The 27,189-nt window shown below is 49.3% G+C and overlaps 1 protein-coding gene across 1 annotated transcript in view; it reads left to right on the plus strand.

Annotated features, from left to right (window-relative positions):
• Window positions 1-27,189, plus strand: part of LOC147717053 (all-trans-retinol 13,14-reductase-like) — a 656,600-nt gene that overhangs the window by 212,410 nt on the left and 417,001 nt on the right. Inside the window, exon 3 of the mRNA XM_086923956.1 lies at window positions 15,665-15,894. Coding sequence (XP_086780082.1) covers window positions 15,665-15,894 — 230 coding nt within the window. The remainder of the gene's footprint in view (window positions 1-15,664; window positions 15,895-27,189) is intronic.

A 27,189-nucleotide genomic window follows, 5' to 3' on the forward strand; every position in this document is an offset into this window, starting at 1 on the left:
ACATAAAGCAATCTATAACAGCGAAGGTATTAGGTTCGGGTGATGGGTAGGTCAAACATTTAATAAGTGTCCAACGTAGTCTAAATATTTTGCCAAGAAATTCTCTAAAAGGTTTCAGCCCGTACGAACTATTGTCCGGAACTAGAATGCATGTTCAGGATCTCGATAGTCAGGCTTCAGTGGTAAAAGATAAGAATAAAGACTTTGACATCAAAGATCGTTTGGCTGATTTACAGAACTTGAATGAAAATCCTTAAGCAACATAAAGTTAAAGCAACAGCCAACTACCACTGAAGACACACCACCTGTCCCAGCAAGACCTGTCTGGATTCCAAAGATTGGGGATCTAGTCAGAGAGAAAATAGCGGTGAAGAAGGAATTTGGGCCTTCTTACAGAAAAGCAGTACCTGTCTTGGCAATCAACGAAACAAGATCAGTAGTACTACCGCCTCTTGCTGGTAAAAAGGAGAACCGAGTTGTATCAATCGACCTGATAAAACCACAATCATGTGGCCTATAATCAACAGTAGGCCAAGTGGACTCCCAAGAAATAACAGAATACCCAAATTTGCAACAATCCAAGAGGTTCAAACTGAAAGACTAATCACATTTGATAAACCTGCAGTGCACAGAGAGGGACTATGCAATAATGCCATGGAACTCCTGCCTCTTGAAACACAGATTGAAACAGTTCGTCATGAAACACCAGTCTACAATGATGTGGCATCAGAATGTGCTAACAAAAGACAAATTGAGAAACAAATTCCAACAATTGACAGAACTGCCTCTGGCTACTTCATCAACTTCGATACCTTTTCTGAAGATCAAAACGACACTAAAGTGAGACCAGAAACAAAGACTTTTAAAGAAAAAGCAACAGAACTCTTCCATCAACTCGAGGAAACTTACCTTATTTCTCCATGGTTAGAGTTTTGGTTTGGGCTAGGTGTATTTTTCCTCCTACTTTGTCTCATCGTGATACTTTGTTTGGGAAAATTCATTGAAGGGAAATACAGTTCAATGGACACAGCAAGTCAGAACATCAACTTAGTTCTAAAACCTCACAAATCATCCCACGTGAAGAAAAGAGGACTATCATCAGTAAATGTCACAGCCATTCCAATACCCGGTGGGGTAGTATGGGACAAGACTGACTATGAAGTATATGGCCCGGTCGAGATCTTGAAATATCCTCACCAGTTCAAGGTTTCATTAAGTGACTTTGTAAAACTAAGTACATTCTCTGATGATTGGGATTTTGAAAGTATAAATAATATGATGTCAGATTTAGAGTTATCAGCAAGATTTACAGAACTTGATTATTTACAAGGTTCGTCTAATTATGAACAGATGTACTGCTTCTCACATTACGGAGACCATTACTTACATAAATCTGCACAACCTAGAAATGTTTTTAAATATAACCAATGGGAACATTGTGCTACTCCACCTAAAAGCAGTTCAAAAACGTTTTTTGAGAAATTCCAATACTTCTCAGGGTTTAATACAAGTAATGCAGAAACATTTTATTATAATCTGTTGGATAAAACAGGGACGAAAACAATGCTGACAAATACGAAATTGATATATTCAGAAGCATTTTATGAAAAAAATGATGACATTTGCTTTTGATTTCTGGAAAAACAACATTGAAACAAAAACAATCTGGGGTACAAAAGATTGGCAGGTACAAGGCCTAGAAGCATTATTTCGAGCCTGCATGATCCCAGAACAAATAGTGTTCTTAAATGACACAATTCACCAAACAACCTGTCTTGGCCTAGTTAAGATTAAAGACCTTAACAAACCGTCTATTCCAAAGCCAATACCTGGTAATGAAACAACAGATATTGAAATAGACGTATCAAAATTTTTACATCTAAACAGAACACATTCTGATTGGAAAAAGTGGTTATTCTGGCCTACTGACACGAATAAGTGTCAAGATAGATTCCTGAACAAAACACAGGGGTTAAAAATGACCAGACCAGACCCTAGATACTCCCAGAGACAACATCCAGGGATAGTAACAACATACAGTGTAGGGAAGCTGTGCCTTGAATGGCTAGAATCATCCACACTGGCAGAAATTAAGCAACACTTATCGTTACTTAAAGATGGTACTGATTTGCGCGATTTCATTCTGGGACCATGCAAACAGCGTCAAAAAAAATTCATAGCGGCAAGTGTATATGCGGCTTGCAACAAGGCATGGAAAGTAATGCAAATTGAAACAGCTGAGAAAATACGAGAAATTGATCGTATTAATTTGGAAAAATCTCTTTCTGTTGTGGATAATAGGTTAATGACTCTGTCCTCCAGAATATATTCACTGGACAGTATTGTATCATCTGCCATCGATATAATAGATAAAGACTTGCTAATGTTACAACATGGCCAGTCGCAATTGCGTTCTATTGTACAGCTAGGCTGGACGCTACAAAATCTTCGTTCAGGCTATGTGCCAAGGCGTCTAATCAACACAATGTCATTGTTTTCCATCTTTAACCTTACTGATAAACAAATCAGCTTGGCACAGAAAGGAGCAGACTATACAATCCTGAGCATAGAAAAACTTGAGAGATTACCATTGACAATGTCAGAAAGACCTGTCATTGAATGGATAATACACAGGATTATCACAATTCCGATAACAACTTTCCAATTTAAAAATTGCCTTGAGTATATACAGACTGGCCAGTATGAACGATTGGGTAAAGGGTACATTAAGTCAGCATGGAAATTACCATATACACACACATGCTATAGTGACAGCAACAAAAATGTATTTCTTAGTGGTGAAAATTGCAAACATTAACTAAGCGGTATACTTTTGTGCCAGGGTATTAATTTACACGGGGCCTGTGAAGGAACTTCAAACAACCTTTCATGCCACCAACATGTCACACCTGCAACACAGATAGAGCCTTTCTTTAAGCAACTTTCTAACGGGAGTTACATTCTAATAACGGATCACAGCTGTTGTGGCTTGATGCCAGGGAAAGCATATCTCGTAAGCGTAACTTCCATGGTCACTTGCTGTATGCAAGCATTGTTTCCAAACGGCCCTGAAGATTCCGAGACGCCGATTTGGCCTCTTTTGAATGTCTCTTCTATACAAATTGATACTTTAAGCAGAATGAAGTCTGCGCTTTTACAGACAACAGTGCCCATAACATCATCAAAAGAGACGTATGATCTCCAAGTTGCAAGGACAACATCGGAGATACATGATCTTTTAACAACAAATTGCCCGTGCATTTCACAGAAATGCTTAGCCAAATTCTAAATATGTCAGATGCCGTAGGTATCTCAAACATATTTAAGACGATTTTTTCGGGACTGTTAGCACCATTCAAAGCAATCCTGGGAATTATTCCTAACTTTGTCCATTCAGTCTTTGGCGGCATACCCCTAACTTTGGGACTTGTAGCAGGCATTTTATTTTTGACCCTCCTGCTCCGATATGGCAAGCCAAAACACAGACATGACTCCGGCAAGGATGGAAGAAACAATCCTAGCAGTACGCTACCGGGACCGTATAACTAGAGTCCTTGGATTGGCCGGGCTGAGAGATCTGAACATGACCTGGTTTCTTTCATTCAGACCTATATGGCAGACCTGCATCTTACCTGTGCTTCGATGTATGCTATGCGGAGAAGAATGCGTGTTAGACACCTGTCTTGCACTACCATCAGCAGTACCAATGGATATCGATACTTTGCTAAGTCCTGTAACCGCTCACGCATCGTGTTGTCCCCAGCGGCTACCAATCCTGATGACGGCATTCATTGAGACTCCTGTGCTACGACTAGGTGGCGGCAGTTAAGCGATACATGAAAGCAACATCACCCAGGTACGGCCTTCTGTGAGCATTGCTGATCCAAACATCGATGATAGCAATCATTCTCACACCTGCCAAGTTAAAGCATTATCGAACTTGGTCGAACTGTCACCTGAATATGTAGACCTGTTCTTTAAAAGCCTGTCTGATATGATGTTCTCGCCTGAACAGCAACAATGAATTTTTGGAAACACATTCGGCGCACAGCGTTCTCATGAACTCTGAATTTGGCCTTCAGTTTTGATCAACAAAAACTACTAAAAAGCGTTTGGAACTCTATTCCCCCGTTCACCATGAACATTTTTTTATTGAACATTTTTTCAAAATATTTACCTTTTTTTCCTGGCACGAATACCTTTGCTTAAAGTAGAACTATTCATAAAGAACAGAACTTCTATTTTTAGTAGATCTAGAGACATAATAACTTTACCTCAGCCTCTAGCACATTTTACAGCAAATGCATTTATATGTGATGAAATAGTCTCGCCTTTTTTCTGTATTAAGAGACATTTCATGTGTAATTTTTTCGCAAAAGTCGTTCAACTGATTACATATGCTATAATTTTTGAATGATTTCTATGCTTAAAGACGTACAGTACCTATATTTTCATGCATTTCGAATACGCCATTTCAAATGATATATATGTATTTTGGGGTGGGAAGTATTACACGCACATCTTATTGCTTTAGTTTTCAGTAATTTGATGGACATAAATTCGTGGAGTGGGTGTCGCGTTCTATCTAGGACCCCGATCAATATTGTGACCTTATGCCCCTATACGGCTATAATCCATTCAAACCCCTATAATGGCATAAACGATCAGAGCCATATTTCAGAAACTCACCTCTGCCGCTCATTACAGTATATGACACAGCAGAAGCCACTATCTTAGATTCCTAGATTACACACCGAGTTCTTTCAACAGATAAAACCTCCAACAACCTGGGAAAGCCCCACTTGCTTTGTTTTCATTAGTAATAGAACTCCAATGAGCACTGTAAGAACGACCAGTTCTTAGTGACATCTTTATTGACGTCTTATGTCCAAAAACGTACGTCAAACAAGGCACCTTCCAGGTATAAATAATACCAACGTTGCCTTAAGCAAACACAGCGATGGTGATAGAGAATACAGGAGCAGAACAGCTGTCCCTTGCAGAGCCCAGCAGATGAGAGAAGCCCTCGGACGCTGCCCCTCCTCCTCCTTGATGCGCTGAGAAAGACGCTGTCATTTCTCCTGCCGAGAAAATCCAGCCCCGGCGTTTTCAGCCTACCCTTGCGGGTAAACTGGGATATCGAGTCCTGGGAGGAGATACAAGACCTCCAACATTCTATTCCAGAGGTACAGTGTTGACTAAACCCTTAGAGAGAATTCTTGAAGCAAACCCTTGGCAAAACCAACTTAACTTAAACTGCTACTTACTTACTCCCTCCCAAGTATTAGGCTTAGGTCAGGTACACTGGGGTAGGCGTAGTTAGAAGCACCAGTTGAGGACGTTAGCTAAATGGATATATGAATGTATGTATTTTATTCATTTTAACTATCATATGGCTAAGAAACCATATCAATGCTTTTACAGTATTATTTTGCAATCCTCCTTTTACTGTACGCACTTTTTATAATAACAAGTCTTGCAATTGTGGCAATTCATTTCTCTTGCATGAGAAGAAAGACTGTTCAATAAATATTATCTTTTATTGAAAATGCCTGTCTCTCTATTCTCTGCATCCTGGTGAAAGTAATTATTGCACAACTGACTGAGTGAAATAGCTGTCTATTGTTTCACACGACTCTAGAGATTGACTCTTATTCTAAGGAGCAAAGTTGTCATGTTTATGAGGTTGTTGGAAAACTGAATCCCTTCTTGTCTGAGCCAGGGGAGCTGATCACTTCCTATTCAGTCAAGAAAGTTTCCGTTGACCTCTGAGCTAGTTGGTACAAACCCAATTAAGTCTAACATAGTCAGTAGAGACCTGGAAGACCGCACTTCTACGTCTACACTGCTGTTTATGTTATTCCAATGCGCCGGGCCTATAGGGAAAATAGGAACTACACTACAAACCTATTGCAGCAGCTCAGTACCACTGAAATAATCCCATTGGGCTCTATCTGTCTGGGAGAGAGCCACACATTTCCACTGCATCCAGACACTGCTGCCTTCCATTCTTCCTGCTGCTGTTCCTGTCTCCTTGACCCAGTGATGCAGAGAACTGAGAACAACAAGGCCCGTCCCTTCACCACAGAGGAGCTAGGGGTCCTGGTGGAGGAGGTACTTTCACAGTATGGGAGGCTATATGGTGCTCCTAATGTAGTGGTAAGTGTTTCAGAGTGAAAGTTGGAGAGTACAAACGGTGAACACATGAAGTTGATCTGCTGTAGTATGTGCCTGTGAGTGAAAGTTTGTGTGATAGACTGCCTAGCATGTTGACTTCAGGTAAATGGGGTTTGTAGCCTAATTTCCACAGATCCCTGGCTGCATTTCAGGATGGGAGGGACATGCAGTGTTTTTGAAGCCATGCAGTAACACTGCTGGTTGGGAAAGTGGAAGTCAGAACAAACATTGCCTGTGCTAATGGATGTCAGAGTCCATTAGGTTTTCACATGCTCATTTGTGGCATTACACAAATGTGTTTCGTCCACAGGGTACTGAAGGATGTGTGTACACTTTTAATATTGCCACCATGGATATGTAAGCATTATGCACAAGATTGAAATGCCTGAGGGTGACACTCTTGGTGGAAATTCACCTATGACACATCAGATTTATGTATTTCTGAAACATCCTCCTTCCATTTTTTTCATTATGTGTACTGACTCAAATGTGCAGGCACTGTTTGGCCTCTCATATTGTACATGCATGTGAATGACCCACGTTTTACCTCAGTGTGAGTCCCCCTGGCCTGCACAGATACTGCACAATTCGACTGAGACCCATCAGTAAATGGACAGAGTGAGACATATGTGTTGTCAGCCACCCTATTCATCAATGAGGTAGCTTAGGCATGAGGATTGCACAAGACAAACCTTGTGAGAAGGGTGTGCGAATGTAAGATCATGGCCCTAAATGTGACCTCCATGACACAGTGGTCCATTCACAGGCCAAGAACATTGAGGAGTGTATCGTGTTGGTCATAGTGAGTCTGCCCTGACACATCATTTACAACATAATGCATGTCTTGCTCCCTCACATACTGCATCACGGATGAGGGCCTTCTCCACATGGCTTTCTGTGCTTGCATTCTGCATATGTATGAGATGGCCAGGTGATGTGTCCATCCTCATACCTGCATGCATGTCTATGCGATTATCTGATGAAAATGTACTATGTGTCATGCTGTATGGCCTCTGCTTGTCTTTTCTGTATAGATGTGCTAAGTTTGTGCATGTTCCTGTACTGAGACATTGTGGTACATAACACAATGTCATTGAAACTTCCTCTTCTTGTCTCCCATGCCTGCGGCTTAAAGTCCACCAGCGTAAGGTCTTAATGGAGGGCCATTGCACACAAGGTGCAGGCTTTGGGTGTCTCCAACCAATAACACACACACTGTCACAAGAGGTAAGATGACATCTGCCGGCTGAGCAAAAACGTGGCAGAAATGACGCTGGGGCTGCTCCCTCTGAGTGGAAGGTTGGCACGCTGGAGCATAACACCACTAATGGCCCGCATTTTGGCAGTGACACAGTCAGAGCTGGATGGACATTTGAGGGCCCATCAGCAGCAAGTTGGGGGTGAGTATTCTGTGAAGGGTGACTTTGGGTGTGAAGTGACTGCATGTATTCCCAACCCTGAGCCAGTGCGGAGCTCTGTGATGTTTCTAGGGTGATGCAATGGCTTGTAAGTGGCCTCTATGTTGAGTGCAACTGTCGTGCATTTTTGCTACATGTACTTCCTCGTGTGTTTAATACAATGGCACTTGACATTGCAAGATGAGATGTGGCCCTCTGCTGCATTATGGGTGTCATAGCCGTCACTGGGCAGTGAACAGCAGTGTGCATCATCTTAGTGTGTTTTTGGAGATGCATGCAGTGCTTAACTTGGAAATTGTGAGTACTGCACATCTGACACCAATGTGTAACAGTTGTTGTGCTTCAAAGCACCACATGGTGGACATCAGTAGCTCATGGCCATTATAAAAGGACATTTTAGAGTCAGTAGCTGTGTTGTCCCCTTAAAGTGACTCCATATGTGACTGAGACAACATATTGAGGTGTATATCTCTCTCACCTACAGGCACATAGGTATGCGTACAGAGATCAGTATGTTAGGTTACATTGAGGCACGGGCCAGCTATTTGACTGTGTGAACATCACATGGGTCATTAATGTCAGCAATGCATGTTTCCATGCATCTTCTGAGTTTTGCATTAAGGTTGCACATGCAGCATGGGGGTATCATATTCTAGTTTTGTACTTTGCTTGCATATGATGTCCGTGAGTATGGCACTATACTGAACCTATGTCTCTGTCTATTGCAGCATCTACCGAGGGCACCGAAGGAGAGCGGACGGACAACAGTGGTGGCGATTCTGGCAAGACTACTACACACAAGCTCACTGCAACTGATGTGACCAGCGCCTCGGAGGGGGGCAGGAGTGCCCTTGAAGACTCACGCCCAGGAACACCAACCTGAACATCATCTGACTCCAGCGGGGACTCCTCCTTGTTGGTGGGCACAGAGAATGAGAATGCTGCCTCTTCTTCCACCACACATCGTCCAGGGCCCACCCTCCTGGCTACTACCACTAATGCTGTCCGTGCCCACAGCCCTAGGAAGGGTAGAGTGTCCTTCCCCCAGGCACTGCTGCCCCTGTCTCCACTACTGCCCTCAGTGTGGAAGCGGTGGACCTATTGCGCCAGCTGTGTGTGGGTCAGAGTACTCTCCTGAATGTCTTCCAGGATCATGACAAGAAGCTGGCACAGGTAGTTGCCTTCATGGAGGGCATTCATTCTGACATGGTTGGGCTGCACCAAACTGTCCAGTCTTTGTCCTCCACAGTGACGGCAGTCATTCAGCTGTCACAGGCTCAAAGTCCAGTTTCAGTTCCTTCACCAACCCCCTGCCAGTGGCACCACCTGACAAGAGTGTACACACACCACAGCCCTCAGGCTCCAAGTACTCCACATGCAGCACACAACAGCAGCACTCCAAGCGGCCCAGAGCAGACACCATCGCCAAAACAAAAAACAGGCACACAGGAGCGCAAAGGCAAAAGCCCTTCATATGAGACTCAGGGGCATCAGGCCAAGAAGCAGGCCTCAAGCTCACATTCATCCAAATCACCCCCATCCAAGGACACTCCCATCCCCACAACTGCTCCCAAAGACAAACAAACAGTTGCCCTACCTGCTGTGAAGCTGGTGCCTGCAAAGAGTCAGCACAAAAAGTGCTCTAAGGCAGATTCACCCACAACCTCAACTCCCACCGACACCCCGGTGAAGCTCGGACAGGACAGCAATGTGGGGGGTTCACCTGGCCAACAGGGGATGGACGGGAAAAGTCAAGCCACCCCAAGCGTACCACCAGATCCAGCAAATCCCCACAGGGAGAGCCACCTGCACCTAAGACACCTTTGGTGGCGAGTGAGGCGTTTGTGCCCACCCCACTTCCCACTCCTACCTATCGAATCCCCAAGAAGTGGAGAGGCAGCCCTCCACATTCACCCTCACACACGGTGTCTCACGGCAGTATGTTTCCGCCTCCCCGTGCCACCACCCCACCCGGTCAAGCAGCCCTCCGGCTCAAACAGCCACTGATGTCTCTACCTCCAGAGGCGTCACTAAGAGGTGCAGGGGGTGCGGACCGCACTGGGTGACACCATCACATGGGGTGACACCGTGACACCAAAATGCGAAATATTACTGTCTATGATTCTCTATGTTACTCTATGAAATTATTCTTATGCATTGGGCAGGGCATGAAGATTCAAGGTTCTGGTAATGTTTGAAGTTTTCAGGGTCTACTAAAGCTTTTAGTGAAATGTAGCCACAAAAAGTGTCTAAAAGAAAACGTAGGGGGTGTGGCCAAGATGGCAAGCGGGTAAGACGTGTCTTCTATCGTCTCCCCGCTCCTGGTCGCCCAACTCAGCCCTAAGTTACGCTCTTCACTCCTTAAAAGTCAAACTTCGCAAGGGAAATTCTTCCCCAGCCAATTTGACGCCTCGACAGAGCAAGGACTGAGGCTGGGGGCTCGGAAGTCGACTCACTTGCCAGGCAGTGGACCGCGAGGCACTTCCCCAAAATGGCAGCCGGGTCCATCCACTCCAATGGAGGTGGGTGAGAAGCAGCCGAGCCCTCACATCCGTCAGAAAGGTAGTTGAGGGCTTCCCGGAGGCTGCGGAACACAGTGAAAGGCCTGGTGGAGTGCCCAACGCATGGCTCCAACTCCAAGACTGAGGGAGGGCAGAGGCTGCCGGGGACCAGGAGACTGTGAGAGGCCTAACAGGCCGTAAAGAGCCCGCGCAGAGAGTCACTGCGAAACCGTGGGGTCCGGGGAGGTGCAGGCATGCCGACACGGAGCATCGGCCAGAGTTATCGACTGGCGCTCCCTTGCAGGCCTAACGTCGGAGCAGTGGCTTCCCTGAAGCCCTACACAGGGGCGATAGAGCGGTGCACTTGGGGGCCCGGGACGGCAGCAAGACCTAGTGAGGTGCACGTAGGCCTTCAGCGAGGTAGCAGGGGCAGCGGCGGTGCAGAGGACGGAGCAGCCACACCGGACAGGGGGCAGAGGCCAGGCTCATCGACTGGCGACCGAGGGCAGCTGACAGCCAATACAGGGAGCCGGCCCAGGCACATTTGAGCAGGCCGACCCATGGAGAGAGGGGACTGTGCAACCCAAGTGGTGGCGCCAAGGGACCTGACGGACAATCGAGCCCCCGCTGAGCCGAGAGCCTACCCGGGCGGAAATGGCCTGAAGCTATGCACCTAGGGAACTGCCTGGGACTAGGACTGGGGTGACTCAAATGACGGAGAAGGCAGTGACGAGGGGACAACGACTGCCAGGGGGGTGAGCAGAGGACCACTGAAGGCGACTGACCCCGGTGAGGAGAGTGGCAGGGTGCTCCACACAGAGATCGGCAGCGGAGGGAACAGAGCTGCTGCCTAAGAGGGAGGGGTAGGAAGAGGCCGAGAGAGTCGCACAGGACCTAGGCATGCGGCGGATGAGGTGGAGCAGGGCGCAGAAGCGCTGCGAAATACAGCAATACTAGGCCCTCGGACAGAAAAGCGCTTGGCGCCCGGGACCCCATACCAAGCCACATCGCTTCCGTTGATGAAGCTGTCACACGCAGACATCAGACGCGGGCTGAACCGACCCAGAAAAGGTGAAAGCCCCGGTGTGGTGTGGCTGAGGTAAAGCTGAGCAGAGGGGAAGTGCGCTGATCTGCGCCTCAGTGGCATCGGCCAGTAAGTCGACTGGTGCCGAAGGTCTCATGCAGAGCGGATCCACAGGTCCATGGGGTAAGTCGTGAGGGGGTGACACCATGAGTTACTGCACTGGGTGACACCAACCCTAGTGACGCTGCTGTCTACCTCAGCTGGTACTCTCTCTCCCTCGTCCAGTCCGACAACTGGCTCTGGCAGTCAGCCACCTCCCAGTTCAACTGACAGCCAAGTCTGATGCACAGTCCCCCTCCAAAACCCATCTCTCCCACAGCGATGTGGTACTGCCCATTGGTATCCCGGAGCTGTGGTAAATTCCATGCAAGTGTACGGTGTCACACATTCCCTGTGCAGTTTCTCATGTACACATCTACTTTTTTTGACTTTCTACTGGCCAATGGTCTTGTTGTTTGTCACTTTGGATTCCTATCTGGGTGATATGTAATAAAGACAGCTACTCCTATTGTCTGCTTTGTCTATGTCCTTGCTAAATAAAATGTTTATGTATGGGTATGGTTTCATGTAACACATGCTCTGTATGCCACTTTAACATTGCCAATTGCTTGTTTTACTTTTTCAGAGTTTGCCAGAGGTGACAGGCACTTTAGTTCTTCCTGACTCTGAGGCTTGAGGGTGCAATGAGTGTTGTTAGTGATGATCTACTCTCATCCTAATCATTCTATGGTCAGGTTTGCTAAATTGTACACATGTCATGTTAGGATGCAATACCAGAACAGAGGTGAATTCTATCCATGGGATTAATTGCAGGGTGGCCTGGGTCCATCATATCTGTGTGCTCGTTCTTGATTTCTGAACAGCAGTTTCGATGTGTGGTCATCTTGTGTAGGCCTGTCTTCCTAGTCACATGGGTACATTTGAATATGTGAACTTGAGTGTTCATACAATGTGAATGGGATGTCATTGTCAGTAGTGTTGATGTGTGTGTGCCCCTGCAATGCCAACTGCCCACTTGTGTGATCCAGGCAACGAGTGCCTGATTGTTTCAATTGTCTTGCATGTGCTTGAGATTGTGGACACATGTTGGAGTTGTAGGTTGGGCACTGTGCAGTGTGTGGGTGTATCCTTGCACTCCTGGGGGACACCTGCATGTTGTTGGTGCCATTTGTGAGTATGCAGAGTGTGTGACTGTGTTATGTTTTGTTGATCAGCCATGTGTCTTGTTACTGTTTGTGCTCACTGTGCTGACCTGCTCAGCCACACTGACATTATTTGAGAGTTTTCTCATTCATTGTTGTCACTTGACCCATGTTTGGCTCCAGTATGGTATGTGGTACGAGTCCTGCCATCCCCCATGTGTGCTTCTGATGCCTACACATTGTGGGTAACTCCTCTCTGTGATTGTGTACTGTACACTCCTCACCTGTCCACTACTGAAGTACACACCACTTCAATCTCATGTCTTCCACCCCATGGCTTGCCAGTGTGTTAGCCTCCCCACCACTTTATAGTGTGACACTATGCTGTGTGAGGCTGAACTGGGTACAGGACCAATGGGACACCCAGGACAGTTTCCCAATTAGTTGTTGTTATTTTCCTCTGCTTGTTTGCTGTCATGGTTGCTCATGTGCAGTGCATATGTTTGAGCAGCACAGTCCTCCAGTCATGTTATTTGCACCTGGGTGTCCATGAGTTGTGCATCTGTGGGTGATGAGTAAGCTGTATGTGTGTTTGCTGAGGTACTGCTACCCATACTGAGTGTGATCTTCTCTGTGTGCTGTGATGATTTGTGTTGTGGGAGTTCATGGCGTAGCACTCAGATGTGTGTGCTACCGGTTTGGTTAGTGTGCACACACTGCTTGGTGTGCTTGCAGTGCTGTGAGTGTATGTTGCCTTGTACCTGCCTGGTGTGCATCCCCCTATGTCCAGTTTAGTTTGCAATGTGATGGATTGGTATGTGCATCTGTTGTTTTTTGTTGAGGATGTATGCAAGGTTTGGCCTGTGTTGCCTCTTTCTACTGATAGATGCTATGTGTGTGTGATGATGTTTTATTTGCATGACATTGTGTGTGAGTAGTTGTTGCTGTGTGATACATTCAGGTGTGTGTTGCAAGTGTAGTGTGCATTAATTGTGTGTATGTCACATGCAGAAAGGTGGATTCTTGTTCCTGAGCTTGTTTTGAGTGCACATTGGTGGTTTGTTCTCCTATGTTTTGCCTGTCACTTCTCAGGATTGTGCATGTGCATGCTTGTGGTACACTATGACAATATGTTCACTTGAAGAGTGGTGTGGTGTCTCTGTCTGTGTTAGCTGATTGTCCCATTGGTCCCAGTTAGTGTTCATGATTGTTTTGAGATGATGAAATTCGTGTTGGGGTATGGTGCCTGTGCATGGGAACTGAGTGACAATGGTGTGTACTCCTGTTCTGTCTAGGGTCACATTGCCTTTCCACTGTTTGGCTGCACATGGCTGGACTTGTTGAACTTCTGTGGATGTTGTTTGTGAGCTTTGTGTTTGGCTATTGTTTTTATGTCAGCATTGGTTCAGGTAGTTGACACAGATATGTGGCTGGTCACTGTATGACTTCTGATACTACCTATCATTCCTGTGTCTATGCATGCCTTGATCTCTCTCTGAGTTGTTGCACAGAGGTCACCTTGGTTTAATTTCACTCACTGTGCCACCCATGTCTGGTTAGATGACCTAAGGGTGGTGTGATATGTTCCTTCTCTTTCATGTGATGTGCAGATGCTATGTGGCTTACTCCTTGGTTTTCCAGCACTGTCAACTTGACTTTTGGCTAGGCCATTTATTGTCCTCTATTGCTGCTGAGCTACGGTATGAATATGTGGCTGGGTGTCAGTTTTGGGTGTTTGTGAGTGACTTGACAGGCAGTGTGAACAGTTTAGTGTATGTTCATATGCAGTGTGAGTCTTCATTTTATGATTATACTCAGTTTGCTTCACATGAGTGGAAGGTTGGTGTGAGGAGGTGGGTTTTCCATCCCCTGAGCTTCAGTGCAGGGTGTTCCTCTACACCCCGACCTTCCCAGTCAATCTCACTTGTCCTTTGATGTGTGAGGTGCGAGGTCTAGATATACCTGGCAGATTAATTGTGCAGGGCGAGTACAGAAAGAGCACACAGCATGTTCCCAAATGGGTGTGGGGAGCGTAGTGTGTGAAGGGTGAAGATGGAGCCTTGTGAATCTGGACGGACTGGCCATGCCTGGCGCAGGTCCTGTCTACTACATTATGCGTACGTTTTCCCGTGTCTTCACTGCTGTGGTGACGTTGCCGGGAGATTGCAGTGATTTCGCAGTTGATGGGTGACCCGGATGCAGCAGGCTGAGTTTCTGACAGGTAGCGCATGTGTGGATACACTGGGGGATATGTTCCTGTCCCCACCAGAGTGTTTGATGTGGACAGGAACTGTATGTCAGCACAGGAGTTGTGTGTTGTGGTTATGTGCGTAGTTGTGTATTTGCATACCTGCGGTGTTGTCTATGATGGTGCATTGTTTGTTGGTAGTGGATGAGGTACAGCAGCAGTAAGGCTTGCAGAGCTGAATCCATTGTGGTCAGGACCGGGTGGAGGGGGCGGGAAGTCTGGTTTAGCTCTCCGCAGTAGTGCTTCCGCCGTCTACGGGTTGGTGGATTCCCTGCTGTGGTGTGATGGGCAGTTTGCGGCATAGTGATTTGAATGGTGGACGGGACGTCATTCTGCATGGTGGTGGGATTCTGTTGGCTTGCTCCGCAGCAGTGGCGGGCACAAATTTCTGGCGGTTGACATCACTCCACAGCAAACAGAAAATGAGCTATGTTTGCCCATTGTAATATGGCGGACGTGAGGACCACTGCTGGAGGGTGGAAAATGAAATTTTTCCATCACCGCTAGCACCGCGGTTGTGCCTCCGCCCGCCATCGTAATGAGCCCCATAGTTCGGTTCGCAAAGTAACAAACTGGTCCATCTTGACTATTATTTTGCCACCAGGGCTATGTGCATCTGGCCCTTGGTTCTTTGTCCATGGCAGGACATGCAATTGATGAGGAATGCCTCCAGGCCCGACTACTGAAGGGCCTGAAAGAGTCATCTACCCTGACAATATTATCCAACTGAAAGCCTCACCCAAACACACTCACCTAGTCGAGCACTGGCAGCCCCTGGGAATCCATTTATGTATCACTCCACCTTTAACAATTTTGTGTTTTGACCTTTCGTTACTACGAGTTCTGACGTCATGTTCAGGCCACACCTCTCTATTTTACCTTCAACAATCCTGGTTTCTGCACACAGCTATCATAGTAAATGATTTTATATTGTTTGTGTTTAATTTATGCGCAGTTGAGTTTCTTGTTGAAATATTTTGAGCACTTCAGTAAATACTTTCAAATCAAATAAGCAAATATATATTGCCTAGGGACACCGTGATTCTGTATTCCTCGTCTTGACTTCAATGCTGTACCTCACTCTACCCCCTCAGGTTTGCTCTACATGGGACAGATGCACCCCAAGGGCATGCTTCGACTGATCATGGACCTGCTGACTGATGGTCAGCTGGACTGGGCCCGCCTGGACGATCACTATGAAACCATATTGGTGGGAGAGCGGGAGTACCACCTCTGCGCTGGCAAGGAGACATTTGTCACCAACCTGGAGGCCCAGTTCCCCGAAGAAAAGAAGGCCATCAGAGAGTTTATGAGGCTGATGAAGGTAAGGCAGTAAGAGGGTCTGGTAAAGGTGACCATGCGGATGCTTTCTAGAAGACAGTGCCCCATTATGCATCCTTTGGCTGGCTAGTGAAACTTGCCTATCGTCTCTGGCAAATCAAGTACGTAGACAAAACAAGCATTGGGGGAGCAAAAAGGCTTGGTTACAATACTTTTGTATTTATAAATATATGCAGTAGACGTAAAAAGTTTAGGATGGATAAAAAGCTATGAATCTTTAAAAAAATAATAAGTAAAACATTATCCATCATAAAAAATAAAAGCCAAAATTCAACCAAATATTAGCTCCCCAACTTTGGCTATCAAGTTGACTATAAAGTAGGCTGCTGTGCATATGTGTGCAAGCAAAATGTTGTCGCTTGTGAGAAAAGAGCCAATAGTTGTTTGGCATGGAGCCAATAGCTGTTTCGTCAACCTCAGGTTTAAAAAAATCATAATAAAAATACAAACAGATACATTATTCATTCAAGCGACATTCACATTTTGCTTCCACCCACCACAGGCTGCAGCATAGGCCAATGGGACATCTGACTTTAGCCACTGCCTCTCTTCTCTGTGAATGATGGCATTTGGTTTGGCTTATGTGCACATGCCATGGAGCTGTCGCTCTTTGGTGAGTCTTGTGTCTCTGGTAGCTCTGGCTCCCTCTGCACTTGGGTTCAATTCTGGCCTCTGCTTCCAGGGAGCATGGCCTGCGGCTGTACTGCTTCCCCTGGTGCTGAGGATTCTACGTTCGAGTCCCAGGGCTGGCTTTGCAATAGGATTGCGTTGCCCTTGCATCATGCAAGGTGGCGCATGGGCAATGCCAGTCTACTTTGATGTTTACTTTGACGTGGCATGTTACTTGTGTAGTAGTGCAGTAAAGTCCCTGCTTTGAAGTCTGTACCCTTGGAGTCTGCGGCCGCCACTGGCGGGTTTTCTTTTTTCTTCGTGGAGTTTCTCCCTGTTGCCTGTGAGAGGGTTCTGTTCTTGTGTTCCTTCGGTGCAGTTTGTGCTTCTTGCTCTCCGCCATTTCGTCTATCCGGGAGTGCTCTCGCGTCTCCCTTGTATCTTGGCTTCTTGCCTTCTGCACTGTTTTTCCTCCTGCGACGGCCTGTCGTTGCTTTGCCAGTCCCCCCCCCCAGGGGGTCTTTCTTTGTTCCTTAAATGCTTTGCATTCTGGTCCATCCGTTTGGCACTGCCCACCTGGGCCTTCGTCCTGTCCAGTTCTTCTGTCTCCAAAATGTCCTCGACTGCCCTTCTTCAGGTGGGGATACGGCTCCGTTCCCTGGTTTGCCTTGGGCTCTGGTGATCTGCCTTGTCATATGATCTCCCTTCACCTGGTGGATTTTTCATGTCGCCCTTGAGGTTGCCCAGCGGGGCTATCGTCCTACATTGGCCTCTGTTCCCGTTGGGTTTGGTCTGCTTCTCTGCCCAGCTGGCTCTGTTGGTGGAGTATGTGGCTTTTAGTCTCAGGGTCAGCATGTGACTCTTACTCTGAGGGTCGTAGGTTCATGCCCCAAGTGGGGTGAATTTGGCCATCCTGCTTCCGGGGGTCTTTCTTCCCCCAGTCATCAAGGGTCCTTCCACTCTGTGTGTGTCTTCCTCCTGGGCTTCTCCTAGGAGCCTCCTTGTTGGTGCTTTGTGCTTTGTTGTCTTGGGCCTCCCCAAGTGCCTTCTTCTCCCGTTTCTTGCAGTTGGAAGTGGATCTTCTGGGGTTTTTGACTCCACCGTCCTTGCGGCTGTTCACTGGTTGCGCTTGTCTGCATTGTTTGTTCCTGGGCATCCTCGATGTCTGTTTCTTTGTTCGTCCAGCGCTTGGGTATATGCTCCTTTGTGACTGTGACAAGGAAGACGGACAAGGATGGTAATGAATCGGTTACTTGGTGGTGCGGGGGATAAACACATTTCTTGTCTTTTGTTTAGTTTCTACATTTGTATTTCAGGATGTTTCCTGTGTTGGTCCCACCCTTATAGGCCAGGTGACATGTACTTCCTGTCAGGCGGCCATATTGGGTGAGGACCTTTTTAATGTATGGGTAAATGCTGTGTCTGGAACACGGGGTGCTCCTTTGTGACTGTGACGAGAAAGTCTATGACTCAGAGTAATGAACATTACCGGTAAGTAACCGAGTCATTTCCTGAGGTGTATGAGTCCCTGATGTAAGAAAAAATTCAAAACTAATCATATTGCAGACAAGCACTGGCAAAATCGCCCTTTTCTGACTCCCCTTCTAAACTCTAGTAGTATATGCATCAGTGGCAGAAAATAATTTCTAGTCTCAAATTTGGGTTGAGCCTCAGCGCCCTGTGAGGTCTTGCTAGGAGTCCTTGAAAACATACCCTTATTGGTGCCAAGGGAACATTACAGCAAAGCCAAGAGCTGTCAGTTAACCAGATCAATGTATCACTTAGTCGAGGGAGCGTGGCCAGCCAGCCAACATGGCGGATGCGAGCTGTTAGCACTCCGACCGGCAACCCCTAGTTCTCCTGTCGTTTCTCCTTTGGTGGTGTCCTTTACATCTGCAGCACGCGGGAATGGTGAGGGGATGCACCGAGAGCTTGTGAAGCCCGGTAGTCCCCGATTGTGAGGCGCTGAGGAGAGGGCCGGGTCTGGCCGAGTGACGCGGCTTCGGAGCAGAGGCTGCAAAAAGTGCCCCGAGAACTAACGGCTGCCAACGGAGTCTGAGACTGCACTGTGACGCTGTCAAGGGAGCTGAAAATCTGTCCCTGTGTTGCCCGGCGTTGTACGGCGTCCTGACGTGGCTGCACAAGAGGTGTGCAGCGGAGGTGTAGCGGACATCCCCGCCTGCCTACAGCCACTATCGAGCGCTGTGAGGTGAGGCGGGCCCGAGACAGGTGGCGGCCGAAGAGAGGTGCAGTGAGGCTCCGGTTTAGGAAAGTGCACCGGGTGCCCTCGGAGGAGTCGGCTGCTCCCAAGACTCGAGGAGGGGGCGCTGAGGGCAGGGCCCTGTACTGTCCGGGTGCTGCAGGCCCACCCGGCTCATCGCAGATCTGGAACTCTAAGGTGAGGCTCGAAACTTGGGGCAGGAAGAGAGCTCGCGATGGCAAAGAGGCTCCCGGGAAGGCGCTCTAATCCGTGGCTGAGAGAGGCGGACATCTGAGGCCCGGGGGGGTAGATTCTGGACTGACTGCGGGTGGGGTGCTGAGGCCTGGGTAAGAAGCGGGGCCCAGGTTGGGGAAACGTGCCCCAGGAGATCCCGGCTAATCCTGCGACTTGTGGACATAACGCACGTTTGCTAAGGGAGGACCAATTTGAGCTTTTGTGGGAGCTGACACAACTGGCAGACAGGGCGGCGCAGACTGTGGTGAAGCGCTCGGCCAGCGAGCAGGCCACGAAGAGTGGAGCGGGAGATTGGCGGCCCCCTGGCTAAAGCGTGGGGGGACCGCAATTATTGTGTTTGAAGTGCTCAGGGAATGCTCGCTGGCAAGGACTGAGCAGTTGCGATTTGAAATAGTGTGTTTTGGGTGCCATTTTGAGGATAGCGCCATTTTGAGCAGGACTGTGGCCGAAGTGGTGTGCCCCTGACACGTGAATCGCACCAGCATAAAGGAAGCCCCAGGAGTTCAGAGGTGCCATAGGTTAGCTGTGCCCGCAACCCCTGCGAACTCGCAGCGACTGTCAGCCAGGTGTGCCAAGCGGGCCGGGCTGAGTCATACAAGGAGCCGGGAACAGAAGTGTGGCGCCCAGGGTCGGCGAAGGCGGCAGAGTTCAAACCTTTGTGCTGCAATGTGAAGGTGGGCTACAGGCTGTACTCTTGTAGGGTTGGAGGCTAATGCAGCGTGGCTGTTCCCGCGACAACAACGGCGCCGACTCCCTGGGGGGTGGGGTCCCTTCTGCTGATGGCGTTGACGACGGAACGGCACGGCTGACTCCCCTTTCGACAACAGGAAGAGACCTAAGCTCTGTGGCCTGTAGCAGATCACGCCCGCCTGAATTGCAGTCCGTCTGCGGATGCCAACGGCGCAGCACCTAGTGATGGGCCGACTGCGGGACAAGTTGCAGAATGGACAGCCGGGGGCTGGCAGCCTTGCCCCTTCGCTGGGTTGTCAGAGTGGAAACATGAAACCCCAGGCGACGGCCCTTGCAGCCAAAATGGACACTGTGCTTGCACCGGTGGAACAGATCGGCACCACCCTGCAGCAAACCAAGGAGTCCCTAGAGACACGAATCGATAAAGTCACGTAGGACTTCACCCTTCTCCATGCCGATCATCGTAAGCTAGCGGAGTCGGTGACCTCGCAAGGTCAAACACTTCAGGAGATCTAACCTGTGGTCCAGAACCACACTACAGCACTCCAAGACATGATAGACCGAGACCACGCGCTTGAAGACCGTATAGAAGACGCGGAAGGGCGCTCTCGGCGTAACAACATCCGCGTGGTGGGCCTTCCGGAAGGAGAGGAGGGTAGAAACCCTGAGCAGTACGTCGAGAACTGGTTGCGTGACCTTCTGCCTCAGGGGGTGCTATCGCAGCAGTTTGTGGTGGAAAGTGTGCACAGGGTGCCAGCACAGAAGCCTAGGCCGGGAGCTCGACCTCGCCCGTTTCTCTTCAAGCTCCTTAATTATTGAGACAGAGACGTTTTGCTCCGTGAAACCAGGAAACTGGGCGACCTGACTGTGGGAAACTGTTGGGTAATGTTCTTCCTAGACTACACGGCAGCGGTGCTGAGGCGGAGAAGCACCTCCATGGCAGTGAAGCACCAACTAAGAAAGCTGGAACTGCCTTACTCCCTACTGCTCCCACTTCAGGGTGATCTCGAAGGAAGGTACCCGTTTCTTTGATGACCCGTCGGACGTATGAGACTGGTTGGAGGAGACGGGGCAGTGGACAGGAATGAGACCCTCAGGCCTGGAGGACGGCGGTCGGCTGGAGAGGAGGTCGAGACGGCGCAGAAGGCGGGGAGCTTATCGAGGCACGAGGCCGGGCCCAGTCGCGCCCAGTCCAGAAAAGGTCAGGATGGAACGCCAGGAAGCTCTTGAGGCGGTGGCGACCCTTGGGACAGTGAGCAGCAATAACCGCATGGAGTCTCACGCACGCAGTGACCCGAGCACCAGCGGCTCGTCAATTCCATTCACTGTGTTCTCCGAAGACTTGAACTTGCCTATGGTGGCGCCTCAGACGGCGGACCAGATCATGTGATAACGCGAGGCTATGTTGCATCTCCCCATGACCTGCGCACATACTGTTGGAATGCATTGCATGTTGAAGGCGTTTTGGACATTTAGCGCGATGCATGAGCGCAGCCTTGAGACAGATTGCTACCTGGCGGGGGGGGGGGTGTGAGACATGTTGCGCAGATGCTACAATGGCAGGCTCCTACTGCTGTGGATCGCACCAGACCTGCGAGATCGACTAGCACACGGCTCATTACACACCTCTTGTGAGCACAGGAGGTTTGGATAAAGGGGAACAGTACAGATTAACTGTTGGCATCACACACACCCCGCTAGTCATTGCACTGATCTAGCGCACCAATATATGTGTTCTACCTTGAGGTTTGGATGCATGCCCCTTCGGGGATACGCCCCATTAGTTGCATTGTTAGTAGTTACTATTTTGTTTAAGTTGCAGCACACCGATATGCTGCCCTCGGATCACGGCCCGACCTTCCCGACGTGGCCCCTTTGTCTTGTGCGGCAAGGTCTTACCCAGACACATGACTCACAATAACATTGTGACTTGGAACATACGTGGTATGCACACACCGTCGAAGCGCTACTCCATTTTTCCTACCTGCAGCAATACTCTGTAGGGGTTGCCCTCCTGCAGGAAACTCACATGACCCTGACAGAACTTGACAAGCTTCGTAGGCGTTGAAGGGGGCAAATCTATGGTACGGTCTTCTCGCCGCATGCACGGGGAACCCTGATCTTGCTGAGGGCGTGCATCCCCTTTATATGTGAAGAAGCAAAAGTGGATCAAGAGGGCAGGTATACCCTAGTACGAGGGAAGTTGAATGGTCAGGAGGTACTGTTAGGATCATTGTATGCCCCAAACGAAGACCAGCCATCTTTCCTAGCGCAGCTGACCCAGGTCCTCCACCCTTATGTTGGGCTCCCTTGGCTCCTTGGCGGGATTTGAATAGATAAATGTTCAATTGGACAGGTCTTTTTCCCCCCTCCGGGCTGCAGCGGTAGCGTCCTATGCGCAGGCGTTCAGGGATTGGCTTCCACACTTTGCGTTACAGGACCTGTGGCGAGTACTGCACCCAGATGACAGAATTTATTCTTACTACTCAGCAGTCCATGGCTTAAATGTCCGGTTGGATAGAATAGTTGGTTCCCAGTCCCTGCTCCCGCTTATAGCCCATTCGGAATATGTGGGGAGGACACACTCCAATCATAATCCCCTGTGGTTTCAGGTCAGCTGGGAGGCGGATTGCCCGCCCGTCCCTACGTGGCGGCTGCAGAATGCGCTAGAAGGCTCAGAGTTTCGCTCGTCACAGCTATCCTTGCATATTTTGATGTCAATGAAGGGACAGCAAGCAATGCCATGGTAGAATGGGATGCTCACAAAGTCGCCATCCGGGGGCACTGCTTGGGGGCCACGTGGAACATACGTGTGATGCTCTCAACTTCCCTGGCGCGCCTAGAGGCTGAGCTCCTACGTTATGAGTGGGACAGAGAGGGAGGGGGCAGGCACTCACACAAACTGGGGGACCTTTGCGCCCGACATGCCGAGCTTCTGGAGAGGTTGAGGTGTCACAACTACGCAGCGCACACGGACAGAACGCATGCCAAGGCAGACAGAGCAGGTCGTCTACTGTCCTGGTTGATAAAGCAAGAGGGGACCAGTGCTCTACGTTAGGAGCTCTCTGCACAATGGGTGGAGGGATGGTATACACGCAGCGCGAAATCCACCATGCCCTGATAGACCATTACACACAGTTATACAGGGCCCAGGGCATTGGCCCCAGGCATATCTTAGAAGAGTTCTTGGACTCTGTCCAACTGCCCAAGGCTTCCAAGGAGCAAAAGGAAACACTCAACGCGTCTCTCACATTGGAGGAAGTTGGGGAGGTGATTCAGTCCATGGCGTCCGGGAAAACCCCAGGGCCGGACGGCTTGCTATATTATAAAGCATATCGGGAAACCCTGACGCCACTACTTCACCAGTTATATACCGAGGCGGTGAAGGAAGGGCCGCTGCCCCCTTCCATGCTGGAGGCGTTCTTGGTCTCCCTACCTAAACCGGACAGGGACCCTACCAATTTGAGCTCATACAGGCCTCTGGCGATGCTAAACGTGGACTATAAGATCTTCGCAAAGATGTTAGCGGAAAGGTTGGCGCCTGTGGTCCCCACTTAATCCACACTGACCAAAATGGGTTTGTCCCTGCGAGATCCAATCTCAGGAGGTACTTCAGGGTGGTAGATCAAGCCACGCGGGAGTGGTCCAGGGCGGTATGGCTGATTCTGGACCTGGAGAAGGCGTTCGATTGCCTAGAATGCGGCAGTGTTGGCACGCTACGGGTTGGATATAGGGTTCCTCCACATGGTCAACCTACTATACAGGAACCCCGTAGTCCGGGTGCGATTAGGCCCTTACATCTCGGAGGCGGTGGCGGTGGGCCGAGGCACCAGACAGGGGTGTCCTCTGTCCCCGCTGCTGTTTGCGCTACCAATCGAGCCTCTGGCCGTAGCTATACGTACAACTCTCGGCGATGGTATCTCGATGGGAGACGCAGTCCATCAGGTATCGCTCTACGCTGACGATCTGCTGGTGTTTGTGAGGGATGTGGGGCGCATACCCGAGCAGCTGGCCCAGCTGCTGCATACCTTTGCAGCCGTCTCGGGGCTCCGAGTGAATGCAGGCAAATCCTGCCTTTACACCTTCAGTGAAGGAACGGAGGACCCGGGATACCACCTCAGAGGTACGTGTGTACAGTGGAAAGAGCTGACCTGTTCGATGGGAACCTTGGGAGGGCGGTTGCAGCTCTCAGGTCACAGATACGCTTCTGGAACCCGCTTCCACTGACGACTAGGGGTAGAGTGGCGCTTGCTAAAATGGTCATGCTGCCCCGACTAAGCTACTACTTTGCTAATGTGCCGGTATTCATTCCGGCTTCCTTCTTTACCATGCTTAATAGGATGCTGCAGGACTTTATTTGGGGCACCTCTAGGCAGAGGCTGGCACTAGCGAAGTTGTACTTGCCAACGGACCGTGGGGGCCTGGCTGCTCCTTGTTTTGAACACTACTACCTAGGCGCGTAGTTACAATGGGTCGCTCGTTGGTTGGTAGATAGAGGAAGAGACGACACAGCCACAGTAATGCCACCTTACTCACTGGAGTGTATAACCAAACTTTTCCACCCCATAGCTGAGGTTGAGCGCCCAACGCCGCTCCTCCTGGCGGTGGCATACAAGTGCTATCGAAGGGCCTTATATCTCCCCCGCAGCACGGTCCCCTACGCGGCGGCTATACCCCTGGAGGGCTCGCCTAGTGGTGGAGGGGTGCTCACGGCCTCTATACTCGCCGAATGGCGGAAGACGGATGTCCATATACACGGGGACCTATTCAAGGAGGGGGAGCTCATGTCATACGAGTCGCTGATAACAGAGGAGGGGCTCCCCCCGGGGGGTTCCTAATGTACTGCTCACTGATAGCGAAGCTGACCGCTAGGTGGGGAGACGTAAATACGGAGCCCAGACAACATTTAACCATGCAGTATCTACATGTTATGGGGAGGGGCAGACACCTGGTCCGCTGGTTTGCGGCATACTTAAGGGATCACATGGCAGTTAGTTTAGGTCCCCTTAGAGGCAAATGGGAGCTGGACTTGGGGCGGCCACTAGCAGACAAGGAATGGGAAAGGGTGCTTAAAAGCCCGGTGCGCATCCCCAGAAACAAGCGATTTCGCCAGGTCCAGCTTTTTATTGTCCACAGGGCCTACCTCACGCCCGAGTTGATTACCAAGTACTTCTGCCGTGACTATGCGCTCTGCCCCAGGAGCAATGAATTAAGGGCGGGATTCCTACATATGCTGTGGAGCTGCCCTGAGCTGGGCACTTACTGGCGCGCAATCAGCGAGCAGTCAAACCATACCCTTTGACTGGCCCGAGTACATCCTGCATCATTTTAAGATATCCCCCAAAGATAAGGTGTCATCCCGTTTTCTGGATCTAGGGCTGGTGGTAGCAAAGCGCCTCCTCACAAGGAGATGGAAGGCACATGACTCACCCTGTGCACGGGCATGGAATTCTTCCTTTCAGGCGTGGGCCAGGGCCGAGTGGACTGCCATCCGCAGGGAGGAAACACTAGGGATCCGGAAGGAAACCATAGAGGCACACTGAGAGGAGATGCTTGGGGCGCTACAACAGACAGGCAGGGTGGGGGGCACAGGTGACACGGAAGGGGAGAGAAGTCTGCACAAGGGTGGGTGCATGCCACAGGCTGTCCTCCTCCCGGGATAGTTTGATACTCTTTACTCCTGCTATACTAGGGCATAAAGACAACTATGATAGCGTGACCATGGATAGGAAGTGCGCGCGCTGGTTGAGGGGGGGCGGAGAGTCGTGCCGGGGTGGGGAAGGACAGGGAGTTGATTAAACATGAGGTTTCTGCTGCCACAGTTGGTTTCTTGTTTCATAAATACACTGTCTGTTTGCATGTCCACGATGGAGGGCCGGCCTGAAGATGCACGGGCCGTTGAGAGGTTAGCACCCTGGTTCTCATAGACAGCCTCAGAGTCGGCATCAAGACTGGTGTAATGTAGTCCAGGTCGTTCTGGGCGAGCATTTGTGGCTCTATTCATTACCAAACTTGAATGCATGTAATATATCATGACCATGCGCTATTGCATTGAAGACTAACCTGTCTAGAATGTGAGCTTTTATAACTGATGTCCCCGGAAGCTTGTTTCCTTTCCAGTATAAGAATTGGCTTGGTAGTTTGGTCTGCCCTGTTCCCATGATGCACTGGGCCAGGGACAGACTAATTTGCATGTAGCCAGGTTCTGAGCCGGGATGGTGCAGTGAGCTAAAAAACGGTGATGGATCAAGCCCTGATCTTTGGACTGGGTAGGAGTGGTCTGCTTAGTTCAGATACTCTGTCCATCACCACCCCCTTTTTTGAATCGCAGGAAAGATGAGGCATTGGTTCCTTGCTTCGGGGGAGGTGATGTATCGGTTTCTTACTGCAGGGGAGGTGATGCGTCTGTTCCTTACCGGAGAGGAGGTGATGCGTCAGTTTTTTACTGTGTTCCGGTTACGATGCGACAAGATGGCCCCTCAATGCGATGCGACGATCTGTTGTGATGTGACAAAATGGCGTCTTTGATACAATGCAACAACGTTGGATGCGATGCGTGCACGCCCGATGGCTGTGTGGCAAACTCGGTAACTTCTGAGCCTCGACAGTCCCTGCGACACACTTCTCTGGTGATGCGACAACGACCTCTGCGGTGGCAACACGCTTCTCCGGTGATGCGACTGCAAACAACTGCAGCACGCTTCTTTGGTGATGCGACGGCAACTGCTGCGGCGGCGACACGCTTCTCCTCGTTGCGTTGCGCTTCCTGCTCCCAGCGACACACAGTCTTCACAGAGGGCCAAACAACAATAGGCACCTCTCTGCAGGTAGTAGAAGTCCCAGCCAGCGAATTCAGGGGGAGCTGGTGGTGAAGTCTTGTATCCCTGAGACTTCAGGCAGGAGACAAGCTCAACTTCAAGCCAATGGAGATCTTCCTCAAAAGTACACACATAGGGGCATATTACCAAGCAATAGCGATAATTATCGCTATTGCTTGGTTAGAGACAAAAATTTACCGCAGCGCTGCGGCGATTTTTACCGCAAATAAACCTTGGTATTATCAAGGTTTAACGCAAATGCGGTAAAAATCGCCGCAAAGCATGAATATCGCTGAAAAGTCAGCGATATTCATGCATTAGCGAACTAATGCTCTTAGCCATGTTATCCACCTCCCATTGGATAACATGGCTAAGAACTGCTCAGGGCAGGTGTTAGCTTTTGGAGATATTCCCGCTTAGCGCGAATATCTCCAAAAGTTGGTAATAGGAGATAGCGATGTTAGTGACTGTTTTCAGTCGCTAACATCTTGGCACGCCCACTTTGCATCTCATTAGTGATAAATATCACTGACATGCAAAGTGGGGCCCAAGATGGTCGCTATCTCCTACTAGCTGTCGCTAACTGGTGTTAGCGGCAGCTAGGTAATAGGGAGATAATTTTATCTCCGCTTTCTTGACTTTTAAAGCCAAAAAAGCAGAGATAAACCCCCTTGATAATATGCCCCCTTGTTCCTTTTCTCCTTTC

This window comes from Lissotriton vulgaris, chromosome 5 (genome assembly GCF_964263255.1).
Source record: "Lissotriton vulgaris chromosome 5, aLisVul1.2, whole genome shotgun sequence".
Lineage (NCBI taxonomy): Eukaryota > Metazoa > Chordata > Amphibia > Caudata > Salamandridae > Lissotriton > Lissotriton vulgaris.